General features: G+C 48.6%; 2 protein-coding genes and 1 long non-coding RNA gene across 3 annotated transcripts in view; 1 reads left to right on the top strand and 2 right to left on the bottom strand.

The window, feature by feature from the left end:
• Window positions 1-6,790: 6,790 nt before the first annotated feature.
• On the bottom strand, window positions 6,791-9,357 carry LOC138242638 (butyrophilin-like protein 9). The gene is made up of 5 exons (XM_069198189.1): window positions 9,353-9,357; window positions 8,394-8,446; window positions 7,750-8,082; window positions 7,139-7,411; window positions 6,791-6,816 (listed from the first exon to the last, which is right to left on the bottom strand). Exons 1-5 carry the CDS (start codon window positions 9,355-9,357, stop codon window positions 6,791-6,793), a joined length of 690 nt encoding a protein of 229 aa, XP_069054290.1.
• Window positions 9,358-14,366: 5,009 nt separating this feature from the next.
• LOC138242712 (uncharacterized) lies at window positions 14,367-15,940 on the bottom strand. The gene is made up of 2 exons (XR_011191666.1): window positions 14,883-15,940; window positions 14,367-14,757 (listed from the first exon to the last, which is right to left on the bottom strand). It is a non-coding gene; the product is annotated as an uncharacterized lncRNA (long non-coding RNA).
• Window positions 15,941-16,343: 403 nt separating this feature from the next.
• Window positions 16,344-18,815, top strand: part of LOC107076020 (uncharacterized) — a 41,355-nt gene continuing 38,883 nt past the window's right edge. Inside the window, exon 1 of the mRNA XM_069199039.1 lies at window positions 16,344-16,376. The gene's annotated coding sequence lies outside the window, so the exon portion shown is untranslated. The remainder of the gene's footprint in view (window positions 16,377-18,815) is intronic.

Here is an 18,815-nt window from a genome sequence, read left to right as displayed (position 1 = left end):
TTATACTGAGCTCAGAAATGGACCGAGCGGAAATCTCACGAGCAGATCCCTCCGCGTATAAAAAGGCAACTTGTCTCGGCAAAAATACCACGGATTCACATCCAGAATATGATAAAAAGGCAAAAACACCACACTTGGAATGCAAACGTACCCTAAAAAGGAAACATGGTTTTAAAACCAACTTGATTTTCCCCTGGAGAAACCTTTTTATGGACACATCGCATCTATTACACATGTATAACTAAATATAAAGATAAAACTTGATATAAGAAGTCATGACATATCACACATGACGAAGTCTGGTCCAGAATAAACAGTTTACACTGACCCACCTTTATTTACCCTGGTCACTCACTTCTATAAACTGTTTTAATAAGGGTAACAAATGAATATTTGTTTCAATTTGGGATCTACATCTGGGAGCCCTGAAATGTTGGTCAGAGGGGAGAAGCTGATATTCAGACGTGAGAATATATTTAAAAAAAGGATCTGGTGTTGTTTTTCACCTGTCTAATCAAAGCTTGTTCAAAAATTATCTGATCATAGGACACACGAGTTTATAATCATACTCATTCCACTTTTTAACCCCGTATATATGCACACGGCCTGTGTTTATTTCGGCTTGTACATGCTGTCTTCAGAGTCAAAACAAACACAGGGCTGAGTCACACGAAGGACAAAGGGAGCGGAGCCGATCCCCGTGGCTTCTGGTCGGGTGGGATAATGGAGCACGAGGAGCGCTCTCTCTTCATTTCTGGCCGGACTGCAGCCCGGAGGAGAGACTAGACGGGCCTCATCCTGCGGACGTCTCTGTTCCTGGGGGCGGCCGGGGGCACGGTCACGTCAACGTTTTCGTACTGCGTCTGATCGCCTGTCGCCGCCTGCGGGGGGGGACGATACCACAGGGAAACCAGGAGTGAGAGGCCAGCTCAGCTCAGCCCCTCTGCAGCCTGTCCTGAGCTCCCCCTGCTGGTGTCATGTTCACACACCCTGGACAGGACAGCAGTCCATCACAGGAGACACACACGCTGGACAGGACAGCAGTCCATCACAGGACTCACACACACACACACCCTGGACAGGACACCAGTCCATCACAGGACACACACACACACACACACACTCACACACCCTGGACAGGACACCAGTCCATCACAGGACAGGACGCACACAGACACTCACACCCTGGACAGGACACCAGTCCATCACAGGACTCACACACACACACACCCTGGACAGGACACCAGTCCATCACAGGACACACACACACACACTCACACACCCTGGACAGGACACCAGTCCATCACAGGACAGGACTCACACAGACACACACACCCTGGACAGGACACCAGTCCATCACAGGACACACACACACACACACCCTGGACAGGACACAAGTCCATCACAGGACACACACACACACACACACACACACCCTGGACAGGACACCAGTCCATCACAGGAGACACACACACACACACACACACACACCCTGGACAGGACACCAGTCCATCACAGGACACACACAGACACTCACACCCTAGACAGGACACACACTCACATACACACTTAAGCCAGTTATCCTACCATGAGCCCTCCAGCCTGTCTCTGGACTGTGGGAGGAAACTGGAGCTCCTGGAGGACACCCACACCAACATGAAGGGAACATGCAGACTCCACACAGACAGCACCCCAGGTCCATCATTGAACCCAGAGCCCCAGCACGGCTGCCCTTTAGATTTTGCGATTCGTTCTGCTGCTGTCTTGTGATCTAGAAAGTGTAACGTCTGAATTACCCGAATGCTGGGTGGACGTTTTGCCCTCGAACTCTTCCGACAGGCGACACACAGCTCCGGAGCTGTAAGGAGACGTTGCAGCAGGAGGTTAGGAAGACCAGGACACAGCAGCTGGCAGAGCGAACACCAGCTCTCACAGGTAGGATCCCTGTTCCTGGTGCGAGAGGTCCCGTCATGATTCACAGTGCACTGAGCTGGACACGGTCCTGTCCAGCAGGGCCGAGCGGCCGTACCGTCTCCCGGAAACAGGCAGTAGGCGCAGTAAGAGGACACCAGGGCGCTCAGAGGCAGAGCCGACAGCAGGACGAGCAGGCAGGACAGCTGGAGGTGAACGGGTGGGGAACGCTCCGGGCCTCCTCCTGCCACAGACAAGGAAACAGCCCTCAGGGGACCGTGTCTGGATCACCTCACCGAGCGCGGGGGAGAAGAGCCCCCAGACTGGGAACCTCTCTAATGAAACCCCATTGTGCCAGAGTATTGGCTTCAACCACAGGGCTGGGCAGCTTGTTCTCCACCCCCACCCCCCTCTGTGCACAGAAGACCCTCCTGTCCTGACTGGAGGAGCTCACCCAGCTGTGTCTGGAAAGAAGCCAGGGTATCGGCTTCAACCACACGGCTGGGCAGCTTGTTCCCCACCCCCGCCCCCCTCTGTGTACAGTAGAGCCTCCAGTTCTCAGTTTTAAATGTCCTTCTATGTATCTCACGCTGACAGGAGTCCAGGACACCGCACGGTAAAGAAAAGGTGGGGTTGGTCGTTGAAATTAGGGGGGAACTGTAAATCTACTGCATAAACCCGACCTCAGCACAACGTACTGCTCTCCCGGAGGGCTGACGGCAGATGAACGATTGTATTCTTGCCCGCAAAACGGATCAGAGAGCTGAGGACAGAGCGATCCGCGCTGAGGGGCGGTGGCTGGGGCTCACCGGGGAAGACGAGCTCCGTCCCGTTTCCGAAGCTCAGCTGCCCGCCGACTCTGTCGGCGCAGTAGTACAGCGCCCGGTCGGACTCCGTCAGGTTGGCGAGCGTCAGGCTGACGGAGAGGGTCGAGGGTTCGAGGACGAGGGAGAGGCGAGACCGGTACCCCTCTTCCACCTCCTTGTTGACCTGGGAGCCGCTGACCTGACCGACGGCGGCGATGAGCGGCATCTCCAGGGGCCGCTGTATCACCCACAGCGTCTCCTTCAGGTGCCTGATGCTACAGGGCAGGGTGACCGTGTCTCCGGCTCGGACCCGCAGCTCCGCGACCGCGGCCGGTTTGGCCCCGAGTCCCCGCGTCATGCAGACATCTGAGACAGGAAACTCGCGTCAGTCCTTTTCAGACACCGGCAGGACGGGGCTGGCGGGCTGATTTCAGATCCGTCCGGGTACACTGCTCGCTAACAGGACAGTTACAGAGGACCGAAGCTCATCGGTGCGGTTTATTTCAGACTGCTGGCCTTATGAAGTACCGGTTCGGACTGGTACCCAGAACTAAGAGGGAAACACGTTTCACACTCCGTTGCTGTTTCAGGAGCGAGGATGCCCCGCTTATCAAGAAGAGAACAGAAAAAAAACCCGATTTTGCTCATCCGAATCGCTTCCGCCGCACAGCAAATCCAAAGCAGCGCCCTCGAACCCAGCGCGGCCCGCCAAGCGGCTTGAGCGCCGCACGTTTTTGCGCGCAACGTCGCTCCGGTCCGGTCCGGTCTGGCCGTGCATGAACCCCGAAGAGGCGCATTTGACGGGGACGCTAGCCTACTCACGGGTGAGGAAGACCAGCGCGATTCTCGCCGCCGCCGGCGCGTCCATCTCCTCCCGGTCCAGGGGCAGTTAGTCCAGGGCGGTGGCTGGGCTTCAGACCACCAGAGACGACGACGTCTCGTTTCCTCTGGCTGGCCGTCCCCCTCCCCCCCAATAAAAGGGCGTTTTTTCCACCGTTGGCGGGTCGCGCAGTTGAGTCCGGACGCCGGCCTTCGACGGGACAGAGCTGTTGCAACCAGGGATCTGCGCCGTCCGGACCCCCGAACTGCTCCGACGCCCTTTGGTGGTGGTGGGGGTCGTGCATTCGCAGAAAAGCTCAGTAAAACCAGATCCCAGCGGCTCAAACGGGGCTGGAGTACGCAGCGTGCGGGAGCTCTTGGGGTGTACCTTCACACAAGTCAGACCTGATCTCCCCCCCCCCACCGGAACTTCAGCGAGCTGAGTTCAAAACCACAGCAAGGACTTCACACAGGTGTAGCGGGGGCGGGCTGCTGGCCTGTCTCTCTGGTCACAGGAAGTCCATAACTGTGTCTTTGTGCATCACACACACACAGATACATCCTTACACAGGCTGGGGACATCACACACACACACACAACGCGATGCATGACAAGGACCTGGCGCGTTTCTGTGACTGTGGGTGAATTTGTGAGATCTGATTGGGATAAAGGACATGTTTGTATCATTAATCTGTTCATTGTTGTGGGTAAATATTTTATCCACAAACGTGAATGGTCGATCACTGCTCCCTCTATTAAAGTTGAATTCCTTTTTTATTTACATTCTGTAAAAAACGTACATAGTCAAAAGTCGAGACATACAAATAAGATCACCTTGAGGAAACGTGTTTGAAGCGTTCAGGCTCTGCCGGCACAGGAAAGACCGTGTCGTTTCTGCTCTCGGACACGCGTGGGGCGGAACGCGTGCGAACCAGTGTGGAGACCTCGAGTCTGCTTGCTCCTCGTGGCCCCTGTGTGTGTTGTGACTTCAGTCAGGAACTGAAATAATTATAATTAAAATAATCCTCACACTACATAGTGCTTTTCTCGACACTCCACTCAAAGCGCTTTATAGGTAACGGGGATCCCCTCCACCCCCCCCCCCCCCCCCAATGTGCAGCCCCACCTGGGTGATCACTACTCGGAGAGAATGTAGAAATAAAAACAAAATGGCAGGATCTGTGAGGCTACAGATCAGCATCTTTACACACAGTTAGAGCCGAGACAGAAGGGAGTGTAGATGTAAAGTCAACAAAACACACCTGGATATAAAAAAGTAGTTTTATTTATTAGAAATTGCTAAAATACCGATCTTGGAGAGGTCAGCATTAGTAAAAACAATACAATTTTATATGTAACTTTTTATATAAAAATCAGATTGGTTCATTTTAATCTTGTGTAAATATATACAATATAAATATACAAGTAATATATCTATTAGCCTATCAAATGCTATTTTAATTTCAAATTTCTTTAAAATAAAATGAAAGCAAAAGATTGATTTTTATCAGTTTGATTTTCTAAAACAAAAGGATTAAAAAGTTGAATTAGAAACTATTCAGTGCAGCCCTAAGTCCTGCCCCAACTGCAGTGTAACTTTCAAGTTTGGCAGCAGCACACGAAGGTGTCCTGAGGGCAGGTTTTTGTCCAGATGCATCTTTACAGATCCAGCGCTGAGGGGCTCTGTCAACAGGGCTGGGCCCAGTGGAACCAGCAGAGGGAAGGTCCCAGTCACTACCCAGCAGCTGCCACTAGGGGGCGGCAGAGTGTCAGGGCTGCCTGGGTCCTGAGGCTCTCTTCCTGATCTCTTCGATGTTTTGTTCAAGGCAGACTGGTGGTCTTTGTTCAGCTCTGCAGCAGGCAGGAGAGGGGCCCCTCTATGTGAGGGTGAGGTTCCTGTGGGGAGAGTCGCCCCTGGATGAAGATCAGGCTGGTGGAGGTGGGGAAGAGCTCTGTGGGTCCAGGGGGTCTCTCTGCCTGCGTCTTTGAAATGTACACAAGCTATGAGGGAATAAAAACTTAGTTCTATTGCGCTGAAATGTGGAAGGAGCTCAAGTTTACTGTGCAAAGGCCGGTCTGGCTTCCTGCACTGTCTGACGGGGATGTCCGACAGCTGCACCAGTAACTTGGCCGGCTACACTGGCTGTGATGGTCAGGTCACCGATCTCCTTTATCAGTCAGCAGAGCCTCTTCCAGACTCGACTGGTCTTCAGGATCAGCTGGGGTCGACCCTCCACTGAGCTCCAGGACTGTTGATTCTTTTTCACCTGCAGGAGGCAGCTCACCATCATCCTCCTCAGATGGATATCCTGAGTCTGTCCCCTGCTCTGGGTCTTTCACAATAACTGTGCCTGAAGGGGTTCCTGCAGTAACACTGGGAGAACTGGATCCACCGGGAACTGGAGTATAATGGAGTTTAACCACTGGGACAATCTCACTTCCTATACCATAGTCTTCCTCCATGCGCAGGGACACAGCATCACTGAGCCTCTCAGATCCCTCAAGGATTCCATTTTCTTTATGGATATTAATATTGTTGCTTTCAGCTGGTATCATGTTTCTCTTCTCTCTCATCTTCCACCGTTTCTTACAGCAAACAGCACCCAGTGCAGCACCCATCAGCACAGCCACTATGGCAGTGATGACTGCAACGCTTACAGGCCATGACACTCTCCTCATCTCTGAAAACACAAGAACAGAGACAGTCACACAGAGAGCAAACCTACAACAGCAAGAAGGAAAAGAAAAACTATCCAGCAGCCAGTGTGTGAGAGTGTTCTTGCTGCCCAGTTTCACATCCCAGCTCAGAGCCCGAGAAACACCAGGAGAGGAGCTGGAAAACTGCCGTCTCTGAAACACCAGCTGACACACTGGACCTGTGTGATCGGCTTCAAACCACAGGAGAAAATCAGCACTGAAACAGCTCAAGTATTGTTTCTTCATAAGCAGATAAGTTCAGGTGGAGATCAGTTTAACTCAGATTGTCCTGTAATGAAGACTCACCTCCCCCAGTGACAGTGACGATCGCAGTGCTGATGGTGTTTCCCTGAAGGTCCCTCACTGTGTAGCTCCCCTGATCAGCTGGTGTGAGGGAGCGCAGTGTCAGAGAGCCGTCCTGCATCCACACTCTCTGCTCGTACCCGGGGCCAGGGAGCCCTGTGCTGTTCAGTAAGACTCTGGGAGACTGGGCAGATCCTGCAGGATCAAACAGCACCTCTACTGGAGCAGTAGTGTGGAGAGGGAGAGACTACAGACTACAGGGTGAGGACTTCTGATCGAGCTGAAATTCAAGGAAAGGAGCAGAGTGAAAGAATGATGCAGACAGGAATTCATCAGCTGTAAAGACTGCACTCACTCAGAGGAGACAGTATTGATCACATTTAAGTCTTGAGATTGAAGATAGTTTCAGAACAGCAACACTGATTTAGAGTTTTGTTTAATTTAAAATATTAAATTACTATAATTGCAACTTTAATGACAACTTTAAATATCAGATCAATACCTAATCACATTTAGTTCCTCCTATTGACCCCACACATCAGGGACTGACACTGGTGAAAGAGTCACACTGTGCACGTTCCCCACTGGAGCTCCACTCTCACCTCCCACAGTGACGTGGACAGTGCTGATGGGGTTCCCCTGGGAGTCCTGCACTGTGTAAGTGCCCCCGTCTTCAGCTCTCACACTGGAGATCTTAAGCACCTGGTCTTGAACCTTCAGCCTGCTGGAGTCTGGGGTCACAGTGCTGTCGAGCACAGAGCACAGCCTGCGAGACTCTCCACCCTCAGGCCTGAACCACAGCTCTACAGCCTGCTGTGTGCGCAGAGGGACACTGAGGGGGTCTCCCCAGGAGAGACTGATGTTGTCCTCGTGTCCTACAGGAAGACATTGACAAGTGATCGGTCAGCAACACCAGGCAAGTCACATGGTTGTGTCCCAGAATTCCCTGTCTGGTCTGAAGACTGAATTCAGTCATATACCCCAACATCGTCTGAGTTGAGCCCTGGCTAAAATTCACCAAGGGTCCTGATCTGGGGTTTGGGATGAAGGAGAAGGAAGAAAAATGATTAACAGAAGATGCTTGTGCATCCTAGAGAACTGAGAGAGAAAACAGCTGTAGGTCAGGTTAGTCGATACGAGTCAGGAATCACTACACTGTAAACACCCGCTTCCCTCAAACTGCTCGGATCACAAGGGAGAGAAAGGAGATTACCTAGAACTGTGAGCTTCACATCTCCCAGGAATTTCCTGTTGCTCTTGTCATCCACAAATCGACACTTGTAGATATCTTGATCCGAGAATGTCACGTTATGAAGGATCAGAGAGAAATCCCCATCTCTCATCCTCTCTCTGGACAGCTCAGCTCTGTTCTCGCACCCTGGGTAAGTGTGGATTTGGCCACTGTAGAACTCCAGCACATGGTGATTGGCGGTCTGCCACTGTATAATCTTCTTCTCCTCAGGAGTGTGTCTGTAGGAGCTCCCATCACAGGGCAGAGCGACTGTGTCCCCATACAGCCCAGACACAGGGAGGAGAGCAGAGCACACTGGGAGACAGAGGACAGAGACAGAGAGAGACTTCAGCTTCCTTAAAACACAAAACAGTGAGACACAGCTCTCTGGAGGTGACTAACTGCTCGATTTCTTCACAGGTAAGTGAATGAGCACTCTGATGTCTTAACTTCACAAGAAACCACAGTCAGGACAACGACCAGGACTGACGAGGGACCTGCAATATACATTTGAGTGAGGGTAGGAAAGCTACAATAGAAAACAATTCCCCAGGTGGTTTAACAACTCACTTAAGAGCTTAATAAATGAAAAAAACATTCACTTGAAAGTCAAGTCCAATCCTTACCTGGAAAGCAAACCAGAGCCAGGACACTCCTCAGGACCTTCATGATGAGGGATCTGTGATAATGACAGGAGTGAGAGTTAAATCAGATCTCATAAAAAAACAGCAGAAAATGATGGAAAGACACCAGGATCCAGCTACAAGGAGCGCAGCAGTTCACAGGCACAGATGGAAAGGGATGTGGAAAAGCTGAGAGATTTAAAGCAATATTGACACAGATGCTGAAACAGAAAAAAAGTTCAGTCAGTTGGTGCTGCAGTACTGAGTGGTGAGCTCGCTGAAAACTGAGTTTCACATCCTCCAAACTGAGGTAAGACGTTCGAGCAGAAGGCAAAACACCAGGTCCCAGCTACACGGAGCACACTGAATTGCAGGCACAGAGATTTAAGAGAATAATGAAATGGAGGGGAAAAAAAGCTATCATCTTCCAGTAGTGTAACTGGAAAAGATAAATAAGCACTCTGCGTCTTTCACTTTCATTTAATCTCAGCAGATTTACAAACCTGGGTGAAGATATTCATGTGGGAGACTGTTGAGCAAACGGGTGTGGATAAAAACATTTTTACTGTTATTTTTATTATTTGTAATATTCTTGTGATTAAACAGGTAATGAATGAACTGGTTCTGATCTGTACTGACACACACACCGGTACCACCTTCCCCAAGTCTAAGCGATTTTTTTTACTTTCATGAACACAGGGCTGAGTGCCTGGTAAACAAGGACCAGAGTGGAAACTGCCAAAAACAGTTTTTCTCTGCACACGGAGGATGTTTCTACAGATCTCCGTGTGCAGAGTTTCTGTGGGGTGTTTGTCCCATTGAGTGTACTCCTGGTCTGTGAGGGGACCCCACACTTCACTGCCGTATAGGGCAAATGCTTTCTTAAAATCAATAAGGGGTGCAAAGGTTATCCTATCCTGACTAGAACTGTATTTTTTGACAGCACTGTGCGTCATTCATACGTCATGACGACTTTAAGAGCTCATTGGCTGAGTGGCAGTTCGTCCCTTTTCCCCCGGATGTCTGACGGCCGCCATTACTGACCGCGCCGTCTTAGTGCAAATATCGGCAGTATAAAAGTATAAAATGGAACAAGAAAAGGTGGTGTTACATGCATTAGAGAGAAGTGTCCCGTTGTAGCCCGACGCAGCTGCCTCCTTGAAGTACAAAAGTGCAAAATGGGCGAGTTCTAGTGGATCCCGCTGCAACAAGTGCTCGTCAGGAACAGTCAAGAACTTGTGGACATTTCCAATTCCAACAAGGACAGATTCAATTGAGAAGACAGGGGATCTGAAACAGTAACTGTCGGTGGGGAACTGCAGTCCCAATTTCTCGGACCGATTCAGAGAGATCAAAGCAACGACGACTACGGTAGGTACAACCCGTCCCACTGCTTAAGACTCCCGTCCGCCCCCTTGTCTCGTAATTCAACGAGTTACTCAACGTAGTTGTTGCCTTTGCGCCTCATGGAGAGCAAAATAAATTCACGGTGTACAAGAAGTGTGCAAGATTTCGAATTAAGCACGGAATTGCGAGCATCGTGACAGGACTGTAAGTCGCCGTGCTGTTATTTCTTAGTTTTAGAAATAAGGAATTGCAGTCATCTTGGAACAGCTTGATCTTAATGCAGTAAAGCTTTTTAAACGGGAGAACACGTTTATATTCGTATTTTTTTGGGGGGGCTTTAGTGATTCCACACCTTACATAAGACTTTCAAAATCAGATTCCATGTCAGATGTTTTAATATTATTCCTAATTTGGCGTCGATACGAGGTGATATTGCATTAAAACGCGATCATGCAGGAATGATGATGATTCTGCTGCTGTGGCAGAATCGCTGAAGCTGTAAGCACGGACCTTCAAAAGTATAATCTACGTATGAAATGGAGGGAAAAAAACTAACTTCTTCTACTAGTGTACCCACACAGTGAGTCTTTTACTTTCATTTAATTTCAAAACATTTAAAACTCGATTTAAAATACTCAAGCTGGGAGGCAACGCTGGGTAACCGTAGAGCAAAGCGGGTAAAACCTCCTTTTTACTGTTGATCGTCACATTCTTGTGACTAAACCGGCAATGACTGATGAAATGACATTTTAAACCGCGAAATTCCGCAGCCCGAAGAGTTTTGGAGAAAACGACTTAATTTCATGAAGGGAGCGCTGCTTGGTTGGAGTCCCGGCACGAGTGTGGTAAATTACACAGGTTCAGCCAAAACAAGACATTTAAAAAAACTCGCATCGCCTTCAGCCAATCAGGCCAGGAGCGTGTCACGTTAGCCAATGAGAATCGGCCGGCTGTTTCCCGGCGTGAGTGTGGATACAGACTGCGCGCAGAGAAATTTAAAAGCCCCGCAGCTGGACCCATGTACCGCCCCACGAATCGCCTTCAGCCAATCAGGATCCGAGGTCTAGCGGGCCCCGGATGCGAAGGAACGAGCGCCCGGGCCTGAATTCTTCGTGTCGGATTTCGGGATTTTCGCAGTAAAGCGTGGAGCCCGAAACGCTTTCGGTGTGCTGGTAAACATCAATTAAAATGGTGCTGCTATATTGTCGAAATCCATCTCTGCACCAGATGAAACCGGAAAGAATTGGATTAGGTGGCTATTGAAAATGTTGAGATATTTGTTCCCTCATTTTTGAGTCTACATACCTACTTGTATTATTTACTCAACACTTATGATATGTCATTGGATTGTTTTGGTTTTACTTTGTTGGCTGTGAGCTACACTTCACTGAAATGTTCATTCTCAGAAAAATTCTCATCAGCCCCGGGAGAGCCACTTTAATAAAACAGTCTCTTCAGCAATTATAATCAACGCCGTGACCAAGGGGTGACTGTTTAAAAATGTTTTCGGTGTTATTGTTTGTTTGTTTGTGAGCCTGGGTAGCTCAGTTGGTAGAGCATAAGACTTGCAATCTCAGGGTAGTGAGTTTGTGTCCCACGCCCAGCACCAAGGGTAAAAACTGACGTCGCAAAACAGCAGTGGTTTGCAGCAACATTGCTGCCCCGTGTGCCAATGGGCATTAACAGATACCCTGGCTTCTCTCCAGACACAGCTGGGTGAGCTCCTCCAGTCAGGACAGGAGGCTCTACTGTACACAGAGGGGGGTGGGGGTGGGGAACAGGCTGCCCAGCCCTGTGGTTGAAGCCGATACCCTGGCTTCTCTCCAGGCACAGCTGGGTGAGCTCCTCCAGTCAGGACAGGGGGCTCTTCTGTACACAGAGGGGGATGGGGGTGGGGAACAGGCTGCCCAGCCCTGTGGTTGAAGCCGATACCCTGGCTCCTCTCCAGACACAGCTGGGTGAGCTCCTCCAGTCAGGACAGGAGGCTCTACTGTACACAGGGGGGGGCGGGGATGGGGAACAAGCTGGTCAGCCATGTTGTTGAAGCCGATACCCTGGCTTCTCAAGTTCTTTCAATCAATTAGCTACTTATTACCAAATGGGTTAGATGGCCTCCTCTCATTTGTGACTGTGTGCTAAGATGGTGTTCAATATTTACTCTTCCTCAGGCTCTGGTGTCTCGGGACAGGCTGGGAGGAGGTGACTGTGGCTGCGCTGACCGCTGAGCTCCTGGCCCAGGAGAGCAGGCCTGTCCAGCAGTGGACAGGAGGAAGACCGCTGAGCTCCTGGCCCAGGAGAGGAGGCCTGTCCAGCAGTGGACAGGAGGAAGACTGCGGGCTGCAGGTGTTGTAGTGCAGGTGAGGAAGGTGATAGACGGGGGGCTGTCAGGGAGAGTCGGTGATTCTCCTCACCCTCTTAGACCAGTATCAGTAAATCTAGAGGTTTGATTCACTGGTTATGAAATTATTGCTTCAGATTTTTCAGAATGAAGCTACTTTGTATTTTACTCTGCTTTTCATCTCTAAATAAAGTTTTCAGAAAACCCTTCCTGTGTTTGTGCTCATGACTTTATTCTGGAACTATTCTGTAGTGTAAGCAGGTGCCCTGGCTCAGTGTGATGTGTTCTGGGGAATATCTATCATCGCTTCCAGTGCAAACTGGGAGTGCAGCCAGTCTGTCTCCTGCCCCAGTCCAGGTGGTCAGACTTCAGCAGACATGTAGATACTCCTGCTCTCCCACCCCTGAACACACTGATACAGCTCTGAGTATAAACAGGTGTACTGTATACCGCTAGAAAGGAAAAACTTGTCCTAGATGTCCCAGTCTATGTCCTGTTCTGTATTCATTGTCAGCTTTCTGTAATAGGTGCTGCATTACTCTAAGAGTCTAATACCTGTCCAACAGAACCGATATCAACATGCTCAAGCAGTGGGCTGTTTCTTTAATCCAGGCTGGTCATCAGGACAGGCAGGATCAGGCTCTGATAGCAATTGAGTGAAATTGACATGATAGGCCCCACCACTCTAGTCATGAGCTTTAGAAAATAATTCCTTATACAGCACTTTTCAGGACTCTCAACTCCAAGCTCTTCCCAGGTCATGGGGATCCCCTCCCCGCCCCCCCAGCAGTGTGCAGCCCCACCTGGATGATGCTCACCACAGACTTGATTCAGTCTCCTTCACACGCAGTGTTTAAACTGAGCGTGCTTTTTAATGCACAGGGGAAGGAATGCTGGGAAGCGTAGTTATTTCATGCTGCCCCTGGCGTGGCAGGCTGGGGCCCTGTGAACAGCAGGGACTGATTGGCTGACGGGAGAGCTCCATGTGGTTTAAGAGGCTGGGGCCCTGTTGAGTGACGCTGGAGACCCCAGACATTAATTGCTATTCACACTTGGTGCAGAAAGAGTTAATCCTCTCCTGCAGACATAACACAGCTGTGAAAGTTTGTGTACCTTTCCCTTAAGACCCCCAAAGTGGAGTCCTTCTCTTACCCCCCCCAAAATACTGTCTTAACCCCCCTCACACCCTCAAGTCCAGTTTGCATTATTACACTACTTCTGTTCTGTTTTCCTTCTCTCCTAATGAGCACCTAATACGTTAGAACACGTATTGAACATGATGACATCAGTTTGTATTTGTACCAGTTACTCGACTTAAAGTTGAACTTTCACCCTCGGCAGTGCTTTACATTTGATTACTAACTGTGAAATGAGCAGGGCCGGACTCTTCTAACAGTTTCTTTAGCCTTTTCAGGACGTGGTTTTGGCCACCTCGTTCCCCAGCTCTGAAGCTGAGACCTATAAACTCTTTTTGAGGTCTTACTTCTAAAGTGAAGACCGGGGGTCCTAATCTTATTTCCCACCCGTTTCCTTATCTGTCTCAGCTTCACAGGAGGTCTGGAGCTCATCCCTGTCCAACACCCTGAAGGAGGCACCAGCCCACAAGGCACACACCCAGACACAGGGCTCCTGACACGCACACACCAAGGCCAAGCAGTACGAGGCACAGATTACTGCGAGACTGCTCTGCTCGTATATTTCAACTCCTTTCAACTAAATTCGTACAGCTACTTACAGTACTCCCTGGCTCATTTATATATTGGAGTCATTTAGGCCCACCTGTACTCTGTTGGTATTTGTATTCATACATTTTAGGTGCTCTTATATGTTCTGTTCACGGGAGTTGCTTCTTGATTTCCTTTAATCAGGTCTCTCGGGGCTAGACTTTAGACGAACATCGCCATTAAGTCCATATATTAAAAAAAAAAACTCAACTGCAAACTATGTAAGAACCATCAAATTAAAGAATCTAATAAAAAAAGCACATGGGCTTGAAAAGGGGAACAGAAATCCCCCAGTACAGACATGTTCTCTGAACACGCAAGCAAACCACTGCTGTTTAACATCGCTTGGTCACTCCTTCCCCTTTCTTAAGCCTTAAAGCCTCCTGTTCCACATTGAAACTACATTGTGATTGGCTAGCGCGCACGTGTGTGTGTGTGTAAAATGTCACCCCAGTGGGGACACACACTCACAATTGAAACCAGGGCCCCAGTGCTATTTATAGTGACCCATGGGCATCTGGTTAGACTCCAAATGTCAGAAATAACTTAATGAACACAAACCCATGAAAGGTTTTCTGAAAACTTTATTCAGAGTTGGAAAGCATTGTGAAATACAAAGCACTTTCATTCCTCTCTACACTCTCACCTTCCTCACCTGCGCTACAACACCTGCAGCCCGCAGTCTTCCTCCTGTCCACTGCTGGACAGGCCTTCTCTCCTGGGCCAGGAGCTCAGCGGTCTTCCTCCTGTCCACTGCTGGACAGGCCTTCTCTCCTGGGCCAGGAGCTCAGCGGTCTTCCTCCTGTCTACTGCTGGACAGGCCTGCTCTCCTGGGCCAGGAGCTCAGCGGTCTTCCTCCTGTCCACTGCTGGACGGGCCTCCTCTCCTGGGCCAGGAGCTCAGCGGTCAGCGCAGCCACAGTCAGCTCCTCCCAGCCTGTCCCGGGACACCATGACACCTGGAAAACAGAGAAAAGCCCAGGGTCAGGAACAGCTGGGAAACCCTGAAATGTATTTGGTGATGTGGGGTATCACCACCTAAACCAACACAAGACCAGAGACCGAGAAGCAGAGGCCAACTGACCAGTCTGGTCCAGTAGTGAGCCGTTAACTGATCTGATGACCTCATCCAGCTGCTTCCTGCAATTAAAACATCTCCACTAAAAACTAGTTTACCCCATTAATACTACCCTAATATCCCACAACAGCGTTATAAAATAACTCAGGATTTGCAGAGGCCCCAGTGGAAGGTGCAGGTTGTATCTCCCAGTCCAGTCCCACACTGGGAGCTGCTGTCAGCTGCACGAACAGGGACAGCTGTGGGGGGGTCGTGATGTTGAGTCAAACACATCGGGGCGCAAAGTCACAGCTGAGCAGGCAGCTCCAGATCCCAGGGAGCAGAGCAGCAGCAGTCAGAAGCTGGAGGGGGTCACTGTGTGGGCTGTCTGTGGGGGAGCCCAGCTTCCTCCTCGCTGGAACCCCTTCAACTGGAGCCTCACCACACAAGGTACAGACACATGCTCAGAGGAAAAGAAAGAGCTTCTCCAGTGTTTTATCCTCCCGCGCTGCTCTTTTGCCCTGTCCAACATTAATACACACTGCTTTCTTATGCTTAACAAAAGAACAAAGATTACAATACAAACAAGAGCACATATAACAGTTCAAGACAGAAAGATCGTCAGGGGTGCATAGTACTACAGCAATTCAAGTTCCGAAAGAAGATTAAACACATTAAATAAGAATAATGTCCACACCGCTTTCAGATTTTTGCACTTCGAAATAGTCTGCAAATACCCCCTTACATCCAGTTTAAACTGCTCAAACACAGAGGTCTTCCCAGACCACCTCATTTTATGTATATAATAACGTGCCGTTATAATAATTAAATTTATTACAAACGACAATTTAATATTGTTTTCGATGGGGCTGAAACTTCACCTAACATCTTTTTCATCACAACAAATATCAATATGGGTTTCTGTTTTAATACAAGTCTGCAACTTAGTCCAGGAAATGTTTACCCCGGGACATAACCCAAACACGTGCTGAATAGTTTCAGGGCTATCGTCACAAAAAACACATCGGTCATCTATATTGATTTTAAATCACTGGGTAACAGGAGTCTTAACTGGGTAAATCCGATGAATTATTTTGTATGATAACATACGCTGCAGCAACACATCCAGCAGTTAATGAGTGGAGGCGGGGGGGGGAAGAGTGCTCAGTCTCTTGCAGTTCATTGGTTCATTCGTGCTGTAGACATGACTGAACCCTCTCCATTTCCGTAAAGCACGAGTCAGAAACTGTTGTCTAACCGCTGCCTGTCAGAGCCGAAACCACAGACACAGAGTTGTACCGAGGGCGGGTTCTGTGATGACGGAAACGGGGCTGTATTTCTCCCCTCGTCACCGTGATCTGCCAGCAGCACTGCCGCAGCCCGTCCAGAGAGGGAGAGGGACAAAGCGGGTCACGGGTCTCACTCCAGAACAAGAACACTTTTTTTTTATCTGGGCTCTCCTTTTCGGTTATTCCCCCCCCCCCCCCGTCTTTCATCGCCCGTCTGTTCTTCACGTTGGCGGTAAGTAACCTTTTAAAGCTGGAAAAGGTTTGTGAAGAACTTGAAGTTTATACGGGGGAGGTGGTCTCAGAACTCAAGGAAAACTCATCTATAGACACTTGATGTGTTTTAGATACATATTGTAACTCACCGGGGGGTCAGGCGGGCGCCCTTGCCGCATTAGGTTGGCCCCCCACCGTTGGGGGCTCGAACCCGGGACTCCCGCGTCACTCTGCAGGGACCCAGCCCCGTGAGCCAAAGAGATACAGCCCAGGCACTGTGTAAGAGCCGGCGTACCAGAGCAGGTGATGTCACCGCCCTTCCCTGTGATAGCAGGACTACAGCTACTGGGCTGTAGAGGGATCTCTTTGGCTCACGGGGCTAGGTCGCTGCAGAGTGATGCGGGAGTCCTGGGTTCGAGCCCCCGACGGTGGGGGGCCGACCTAATGCGGCAAGGGCGCCCACCTGAGCCCCTGGTGCGTTACAATATATACATACCGGTTTTGTTATTGCGTGTCTAAATGGAATTTAAATCCGATTTTTAAAGGAAAGGGCCAGATTTTGTACCAGCTACACAGCAATCAAAGATAGTGTGTCGCTCCATTCAAGAGCGGCTCGGCTCAGAACGCCCCCTAGCGAGGCGAGGTTTGATTTATATTACATGTCCACAAAGTCTCCAGTCTGACTTTCGCTTCTGCTGTAGTTTCCTGCACACCCGGCGACACAACGCAGCTCTGATCATGTCGCCCGTGTTAAACAAAGACATGTTTCCTAATTAAAAGAAAATGCAGTTTTTTAAACCCGTAACGCAACGTTTCCTTTATTATTAAACTCTGAATCATGTCGAGCTCCCGGTACAGCCTCTCTTGGAAATAAAAACCCATCACAGGTCTGTGTCTCCTGCCAGAGTAAACTCATTTACCCCTGTAGCTCTCCAGTCCTCACACGTACAAACCGAGCGGCTTGTAACAGCAAAGAACTATTTTATGAAGCCGCCTCTAAAATAGCTTCTCACTTCTGCAGTTCGCAGTAAGAAAGGGTTACAGGCTGGAGGTCCGGTTAGCGCCATTACACACGGGGGGGAGTGGAAGATGCGAGGAGCACAGACCAACTTAATAAAAGCACAAGCAAAGGTTTATTCCATGATGAAAAGAAACACCCGAAACGTTGTCCATTTTCTTCTCCTTTACTGTACCAACATCGCGGCAGGGAGAGTTTTAAAACACGTTTTTAAACACCAGAAAGAGAAAAGAGGAGACAGAAAACTGTAATGGGGAGGTGAACCGAGCAGAACACCCACCCTTGATCTTGAATGTGTTCAGATTTACTTTTGATATCACTAGAATTAATCTTCAATTACCTAACTTTCAGAGACGACTTGGTGTGATGACAGAATCTGTCTAGTGGCCCAATTGTTACATGAAGAGGGCAGATTGTTTACTGACTTTATGGAAAATAAGATTCCTATTACTCTCCGAGAACATGCTATGGTCTTTGATACTGTTCCCGAGAAAGTGATGAGGCTGTTTAGAGGTAGTCTTGGCCTTGCCAATAGATTATCTTCTGATAATTTAATAATTTATTGTTGGATGGAATAGATATAAGAAATGCAATAATTACTATGTTAGGAACTTGTGTAAGTCATGTTATACATTCTTGTATCTCCTTTTGGAATGCTATGTTTAGGAACATAAATAGGAAATTAGTGTGGTCAAATCCTGATATATATTGTCTTACAAATAAAGTTAAAGAAATTTCATTTAAGATCGCTCACAGATTTTTATCCTGTTAAATTGACACTTTCTAGATTTAAACATGAGCAAGATGACTTCTGTGTATTTTGTAATAATGAGAAGGAATCTTAAATTACATTTGTTTAACTTCATATATACAGAATTGTTTTGGATAGATCTGCAAAATATGAATGCTCAACACTTAGTTAAACGTTAAACTGAAAGATTATCATTTTATATTTTGTTAGATCTGATTTGGATAAAGGATGTTTTAATTAATCTGTTGAATATTTTGGCTTAATATTTTACCCACAAATCTAAATGCTCTAATACTGCTCCCTCTATTCATGCTTTTAAAGTTGACTTCCTTTTTTATTTAAATTCTATTAGAATACAGTGGGAAATATGTAAAAAGTATAGCTTTTAGTTTTCACAATTGTGAATTCCCCTGGCTGTGAAGTGTTTATCTCTGTATATACAGTATTTCACTATTCTGTCTCCTCTTTTTTTTGGTGTTTAAATAAAAACTTAAGTTTTAACATAGCGAATTCGGCACAGGCGTAAACCTTCCCTTTGACAAAGTGGCGGCCATCATGGCGACCGACTGCGCTCCAAACAAGAACGATAACTATCGACGCTACCACGTCATGCTGACTGAACTCGAAACCAAAGCAGTTGGCTTCCTTCCTCGTCTTCTTTTATATAAAAAAAAGAATCATACTGAAGA

This window comes from Lepisosteus oculatus, chromosome 14 (genome assembly GCF_040954835.1).
Source record: "Lepisosteus oculatus isolate fLepOcu1 chromosome 14, fLepOcu1.hap2, whole genome shotgun sequence".
In the NCBI taxonomy this organism is placed as follows: Eukaryota; Metazoa; Chordata; class Actinopteri; order Semionotiformes; family Lepisosteidae; genus Lepisosteus; species Lepisosteus oculatus.
This window is presented reverse-complemented; position numbering and strand designations above follow the sequence as displayed.

Excerpts from the sequence above, each read along its gene's own strand:
- LOC138242638 (XM_069198189.1), bottom strand. Across the intron at positions 8,083-8,393 it reads GGCTCTGGTTTGCTTTCCAG|TGTGCTCTGCTCTCCTCCCT; the intron begins GTAAGGATTGGA and ends TCTGTCTCCCAG. Across the intron at positions 7,412-7,749 it reads TGTGAAGCTCACAGTTCTAG|GACACGAGGACAACATCAGT; the intron begins GTAATCTCCTTT and ends GTCTTCCTGTAG.